Raw genomic sequence first — 7660 nt, 5'->3', positions numbered from 1 at the left:
TGTGAACAGTGCTAAAGTCAAAATGTGTTGACTAAATAAAAACAGAGGCGGTATGTGTTATATATTCAAAATCAACCAAATATTAATGTATTATTTGCCCTATGTAAAATCTTAGGAGACTTCAATAAAAATTGAATCTAATATTTATTGTATAAGAATATAAGATATATATTACAAAATATATTCATATTCATATGAGATTTGTAGATTCGTCTTGATTTTTAATTTCCAGATATATAATTGTTACATTTTTATACAATACGTAGATTGAGATCTTTTAATTGCAATATTATGTTGAAAAGCATGCTGATATCAAACAGGACAATTAATAAAGAACAAAGTGAGTATTAAAAAATTTCAAGTAAATTCATATATTGTTGAATTAGTAAAACATAGAGCATGTTCACTTCAACTTAATTTCAGTTAAATTCAGTTCAGCTCCAATCAGTTTTGTTCAGCTCTTAATTTCTTTCTCTCATAAAATATTCATTTCAGCTCTATTCAGTTCAATTCAGCTCAGTTCAGTAAACTTGAACTGACCCTTAGATTGAAGCCTTGTGGTTTTTTCAAAAATTTAAAAAAGTAGTGCAGAATGCTAGATAAATCATTATTTTATTTACATTAAACAAAAAAACTAATATTCAATAAAAATAATTTGAGTTTAGTAAAAATGAGTTTCTATTAAAATTGGAGTAGTTTTAATTGATTAAAAATAATTTTAGTTTGAAATTAGTAAGGAAAATAACATTATAGAAAAAAATATACTCCCTCTACCCTCTGTGTCTAAATAAATAAAACGTTTTGACTTTCATGAAGTTTTAGAAAAGCTAGTTAAATTTAATAAAATAATAAATAGTGGGGTATAAGTCGAGGAAAAATAAAAGAGTAAGGAATTTTGTGGGGACCATTAGTTAGTACGGAGTAGAATGTTACTCCCTATTAAAATCTAGAGAGAATATTATTCAAAAAAAAAAAAAATACTCCACTAAAAAAATATTAATAAAATAGAGAGAAGATACAAAAAAAAGGGAAATATTTCATTTATTTAAACACATTCGAAAAATAAAAATGTTTCATTTATTTAAATACATAGGGAGTAATAGAGAATTAATATAATATTATTTAAGTTCAGTAAAATTAATATCAATTCAATAAGAAAACTAATTTCACTTAGTATATCACAGTTATTTAGGGCCTGTTTACACTTACTTAATTTCAATTCAGTTCAGTTCAGTTCAGCTCTAACCAGTTCAGTTCACTTCAGCTCCAAGCCTCCAATCATTTCAGTTCAGCTCCTAATTTCTCTCTCTCATAAAATATTTATTTCAGCTCAGCTCAGTTTAGTTTAGTTCAGTAAATGTGAACAGACCCTTAGACACGAAAAGATTGCTACAAGTTTTTTGTGATAGGAGAGCCACCAAAATAAGGTAACTAGAATCAATCCTAAAATCTCAAAAAATTAGAAGGAAAGTTGTAATCACTAGAGCACCACGCTCTTAAAGAGTATTACAAGTTGGATCCAATGTGCCAGAATCTCCACACATATAAAAATATATAATCCCCTCAAAATTTCATTTCATTTCGATTCATAATTTGCAACAAAAGTATACTTAAAACTTTCACGAAATTTAGAGAGAGAAATAAAAAGGATAATCAGTATTATTATAACCAAACACACAAATAAAAATCGAAACAACTCCTCTTTCTTTCTCTCTCTTGCTTGTCATGTTCCCTGCTTAGAAGTGGGTAGCTCTGTAAATGTCTTGCATAACGTTTTTTTCCTTCCTTTTTTCTCATCACATGAATAATTGATCAAACTTTTTATCAAAAAGAAGTGGGTGTTTTTTTTTGTGTGGTGTCAGAGCTTAAAGATTAAATCAAATTAAAAATAAAATTAGCTGTTACATTTTTATAGATATATATATTTATTGAAGAAAAAATTGGGGGAAAATTAATTAAAGGGGTTTATTGAGTTAGTGATTGGTGAAGGAAATGAATGGTTTTTCACATCTTGAAGATGAGTGCTCTGAGTTCGTTGAAGTTGATCCAACTGGTAGATATGGCAGAGTAAGCAGAAATTAATTATTTTTTCTTAATTTTTAAAATTTATGATTACCATTTTAGTTTGATTTTTCTGGGTTTTATTGTTAATTTTTTCAAAAAAATTGATTTTTTTTTTCTGTGTTGCAGTATAATGAAATCCTTGGAAAAGGAGCTTCCAAGATAGTGTATGAAATCTGAACTTCTACCCTTTAATTTTAGATTTCTTTTTTTTTTTTTTTTTTTTTTTTTTTTGTGATAATGAGTAGAACTGATTTAATTGATTTATCTCATCAAGATTAATTATTTTGTTAATGGGAAATATTTTTGGGTGATTTTTTGAGATGGGTATTTGCTAGATTTGTAAATTAATTATTTTTTTTTTTGGTGATTTGTGTTGACAGATATAGAGCATTTGATGAATATGAAGGGATTGAAGTTGCTTGGAATCAAGTAAAACTTTATGATTTTCTTCAAAGTCCAGAAGATCTGGAAAGGCTATACTGTGAGATTCACCTACTAAAAACATTGAAACACAAGAATATAATGAAGTTCTACACTTCCTGGGTTGATACAGCTAAGAGGAATATCAACTTTGTTACTGAAATGTTCACTTCTGGCACTTTAAGACAGTAAGTCAACATTTCTCTAGGAAGTTCTGTGTTAATATTCGGGATTGATCAATCTTACACACATGAACTAGCTGCAAATCCGCTTCTTGGATTAGCGAGTGATTTTCAATTAGCTGTATATATATATGTATTGTTCGTCGTGTGTGTCACATTGATCAATCTCGGATATTAACATCTGCCAACTTTTCTTTTTCCTTGACCAATTGGATTTATTTTATAATGTTATTGATACTTTTTTACTTATTATTTGCCAATCTTTAATTTGGTTAGGTATAGGCTAAAGCATAGGAGAGTAAACATCAGGGCAGTGAAGCACTGGTGTAGGCAGATCTTAAAAGGGTTACTTTATCTTCATAGCCATGACCCACCAGTGATTCACAGAGATCTTAAGTGTGATAATATATTTGTTAATGGTAATCAAGGAGAAGTTAAGATTGGTGACCTTGGTTTGGCAGCAATACTCAGGAAATCTCATGCTGCTCATTGTGTCGGTATGCTTCTTCAATCATCTTCTTAACTTAGATTTATTTATGGGTTTTGTGTCTGCTCTTGGAAGGTTGACATTTGTATGGTGTAAAAGTTGCAGACCTGTGACCTCTTCAATGCCCCAATAAGCATACCGTGACACTAAGTTGTCATTGTTCTAATAATGTAATTATGCATGTATGGTGTCTGATTTGGTTATGTAATGGACTGCCTTGACCCCACCGTCGACTTAGGTGTTGGTAATAGGGGGTAATAATGAGCTGAGCTCGAGCGTGGGACTTTTTTGGCTCTGCTTGAAATAGTTCAAACTCGAGTTAGTCGAGCTTGGAGAATATATTCTTTTGCTCTACTTGCCTAGGTTAAGGTTGTTCTGTGCTTGAGCAATAAGTTGCAATGAGGCAACTTTAGCTTCAAGTTGCAATATTTCTGTTGCACCATATTCTAATTTACAATCTTTGCTAGCATGCTCTGAAATCAATACTCTTTAATTTACAAAGCTATGTTATGTCAAGGTATAATAAGAATGCTAGAAAAAAGTTGACGTGAACTACTTTTGAGCTTCCGAGCAATTGCCTCAGCTTCAAAGATCTCACTCTTGATCGAGCTTTGACCACTTTGAATTGGAGTAAACAAGCTCATTAACATCCCTAGTTGTTGTCATTTGGCTTGCTCTATATTTGGTGTGGTTTTTGATGCAATTTTTGTAAATAAATCAACTTTACTATTTTAAATGAGGTTTCGATGTCCTGTCATTCAGCTGTGACATTTAGCTGAATGTGATCTGATTAGGTAATTATAAACTTACAAGGTTTATGGAGTTTAGAAGTTATTGGTGTGAATAGGATTATAGGGAGTAGAAGATTTACTGGCATTGTTGGCAAATGGGTTTAGAAACTTTATGATGAATGTGTGGAATTTTTTTTTTAATCTTCAGGAACACCAGAGTTTATGGCCCCGGAAGTCTATGAAGAGGAATACAATGAATTGGTTGATATTTATTCATTTGGGATGTGCATACTGGAAATGGTTACTTTTGAGTATCCATATAGTGAATGCTCTAATCCGGCTCAAATCTACAAAAAAGTTATATCTGTAAGAATTCTGTTCCTCCAACAAAAACCCTCCATGAGATTTCTCGAGTACTTCTGTACTTTCTTTTATTTCTTTTGGAAGGACACTACCATATTCTTATCAATATTCGTACACTACTAATTTTTAGGGTAAGAAGCCTAATGCTTTGTACAAAGTGAAAGATCCAGAGGTACGACAATTCATTGATAAATGTCTGGCAACTGTCTCATCTAGGCTCTCGGCAAGAGAACTTTTGAATGACCCATTTCTCCAAATTGATGATTATGATGATGATTCAAGGCCAACTGAGTGCCAAAGTGAATTTGATGATCTTGGTTCTTTAATGAGACAGCCTTCTTTCCTTGAACATTACAACAGTGACAGCTCCTACCTTAATGGGTACTCCAATGGCGTTGATTTGGAATCCTATGAGTGGGGGTATCATCCAAGTGAGATTGAAAGTTCTGGTATTGACTTATTTGAACACCATGAGGATGACCATTCTGCAGATGTCGACATCACTATTAAAGGAAAGCGAAGGGAAGATGGAAGCATCTTCTTACGACTTAGAATAGCTGATAAAGAAGGTCATCCTCTTGATATTCTCATTTATGTTTATACCATGTAAACCTTTTTTTTTGGTTCTTTTTTTTGTACGTGCACGGATCTAAGCCTGTCAAATTATTTATTCGTGCAGGACGCATCAGGAATATTTACTTTCCTTTTGACATCGAATTGGACACAGCTTTAAGTGTTGCAACTGAAATGGTTGCTGAGCTTGAAATTACTGATCAAGATGTAACTAGCATTGCAGATATGATTGATGGGGAAATAGCCGCACTGGTACCTGGCTGGAAGAAAGGTCCAGGATATGAAGAAACTCCCTGCTTTTCTGATATGAAATTGTGTGAAAATTGTGCTTCTACCCATACTTCAATAGGCTCCTTAATGGATTTTTTATCGAGCAATCCTGGAGCCTTCAATCCAGCATTTTTAGAATGCCCTAATGGTTGTGCTGCTGCTATACATGGAAGGTTTGAAGAGATCACATTTCAAGTTGATGGATCTGAGGATCATGGAGTGAAAGCTTCAAAACTATCCACTTCATGCCATACTAATGGTTGCGAAAGTGTGGAACTTAGCTCACCTGGCTTTGGAGGAATTCATTCTGATGAAGAGCATGAAACATCAGGTAACCCTGGTTTGCCTAAGGTTGAAAATAATGTAGAAAACCTGACCCAATACGAATCCAATGATGGTGAAAATGAAGTTCAGTGGGGGCTCAGATGGCTTAAAGCCAAATACCAAATAGAGTTGAGAGAAGCCAAAGACCAGAAGCTCGGGATTTCATCAAAACCGTCAACTCCACGTTCCTGTCATGGAGATCAAGATCAAGGAGATGACAGGTTCACACAATCTTTACACCTTAACCTGTTATTAGAACACGAAAGAAGGATCTTGCAGTCAGAGTCTGACAGTCTTCAGCATTCATTAAACATCGAAGATTTACACAGGAGCTGCCCCAAACACGAAAGAAGTGTCTTGCAGTCAGAGTTTGAGAGGAGTGTTCAGCATTCATCAAATATCGAAGACTTAAAAAAGAGCTGCCCCATTTCAAGAATCCCAAGGATTCAGAAATGTGAGGCGATGGAAGGTTCTTATACTACACAGAATTTGGCTACTACAAAGAACTTTACTGGTTCACTCTTACCAAGTGCTCTTCACAGGACTACATCACTTCCTGTTGATGCTGTTTATATATAATAAAATCTGTGAGGTGTTTATATGATTCTTTTTTTTTATCGACTTCGATACCAATTATAGAGCCTGGCCTGTATAAACCATATCAGTATCCCCATTTTTGTCAAGAAATTGGGAGGAGTTGTGGTAGCTATTTATGAGATATTTAGTCAATTTTTTTCGAGAGACTTGTAAAATCTCCCGGGTTAGCGATGTTTGGGTCCATTTGGCATCCATGTACATTACTCATTTACCTTAGATTAGGAAAGGAAATGTGTTTATCTTATAATTAATTTTCTCATAATATAAATTATTTTCCTTTTTGTCAAATTAATTAAGGTGACTAATTCAGTATCTCTAGACTATCAAAGATCTAATAAAAACAAAGCGAATGGAGTTTCGACTGTTTACTATATTGAGTGGCTTAAAATCAAGAACTTTGTTTCTAGGATTATATACATTCGAATCTGAATGCATTTTAAAATAAGCTTATGGCCTGTTCTGCTTGGCTGAAATGAGCTGAACTGAATTGAACTGAATTGAATATTTTATGAGAGAAGGAAATTAAGAACTGAAAATAATCTGAAAAGAACAGGCCCTTAGGCGATGCAACCATTTTTCCTTAAAATCAATAGACCTTTGTTCTTGCTTAACTTGTGAACCTAATTGACATATTCCTTCTTGTTATTCATCTTAGGGCGTGTTCTCTTTAGCTTAATTTCAGTTCAGCTCCAATCATTACAATTTAGTTCAATTCCTAATTTCTTATTCTCGTAAACAATCATTTTAGCTCTGTTTAGTTCAGTTCAGTTCATTTTAGTTCAGCTCCAGTCAGATCAGTTCAATTCAGCTCAGTTTAATAAATCAGAATAGATCCTTATTCTTCTTTACCTTTCTTGTTTATGTCTTATAGATTAACGATAATTTATTTTTTTTTATAAAAAAAGAAAAGTAAGAGAAGAATTATAAGGATATTGAGGTGGATTCAATGTTCTGCACACTGTCCATTCCTAAAAACAACCAAAGAAGAAAGCAAAATCTAAGGTGGACTTCATAAAGAGGGTTTGCATTAAAAGACAATAGGAGTGAGTGAGTAGTGATGGATGAAATTCAATTCAATTATTCTGGCTTTGTCAGTTTACATAAGCTGCCATACTAGAAAGAAACTCCAATTTTAAAATTTTTAATATAATGCTTCCACCGTCTCAATATTACAACAATTAATCTCTTTCACTATTTATTACTCGACCATATAATATAATTCATACGTTAAGTAAAATATAGTCATATGAAAACTTGTTAGATTCATCTCATAAAATGATTTTACAATATTAACTTTTTTTTTTAAAAAAACTATTACTCTTATAAAATTTAATGTATTTTGAGATGCGTAATTTCATTCTTGTAATATTATTGGAATGAAATAAATATACTTGTATTTTTTTATTGTTAAAAAATGAATTCTTAAATTTTACTCCAATAATAGAAGAGCTTTGAAGAGGGACCCCACAATTTCATGCATGTAATCTACTACTTGCAGCATGGCTCTTACTCAACGGGCCCACTTAGATGTGGGTTTTATGTATTGGGACTAATTGAAGGTCCACATTATCATGATCCTTCACATGATCATGATTTTTAATTTGACTGCTCCTCCCATGAATCTATTTTTTTCAACATCATTGCAATAA

General features: G+C 32.6%; 1 protein-coding gene across 1 annotated transcript; it reads left to right on the top strand.

Moving 5' to 3' along the window:
• The first annotated feature begins 1597 nt into the window (after nt 1-1597).
• On the top strand, nt 1598-6299 carry LOC145628894 (putative serine/threonine-protein kinase WNK9). Its single transcript, XM_081681327.1, has 7 exons — nt 1598-2067; nt 2191-2228; nt 2445-2672; nt 2943-3163; nt 4093-4250; nt 4378-4816; nt 4927-6299. The coding sequence occupies exons 1-7, from the start codon at nt 1993-1995 to the stop codon at nt 5991-5993; spliced, it is 2226 nt and encodes a 741-aa protein (XP_081537453.1). The 5' UTR covers nt 1598-1992; the 3' UTR covers nt 5994-6299.
• The last annotated feature ends 1361 nt before the right edge of the window (nt 6300-7660 follow it).

Source organism: Chenopodium album, chromosome 4, assembly GCF_948465745.1.
Source record: "Chenopodium album chromosome 4, dcCheAlbu1.1, whole genome shotgun sequence".
Taxonomy (NCBI): domain Eukaryota; kingdom Viridiplantae; phylum Streptophyta; class Magnoliopsida; order Caryophyllales; family Amaranthaceae; genus Chenopodium; species Chenopodium album.
The sequence above is the reverse complement of the archived record's forward strand: the minus strand, read 5'-3'. Positions and strand labels throughout refer to the sequence as shown.

Bases quoted from the DNA above. Each gene is read 5' to 3' on its own strand.
- LOC145628894 (XM_081681327.1), top strand. From the start codon at position 1,993: ATGAATGGTTTTTCACATCTTGAAGATGAGTGCTCTGAGTTCGTTGAA. The intron at 2,229-2,444 runs GTATGAAATCTG...TTGTGTTGACAG, and splicing joins AAAGGAGCTTCCAAGATAGT to ATATAGAGCATTTGATGAAT. The intron at 4,817-4,926 runs GTCATCCTCTTG...TTATTCGTGCAG, and splicing joins TAGAATAGCTGATAAAGAAG to GACGCATCAGGAATATTTAC.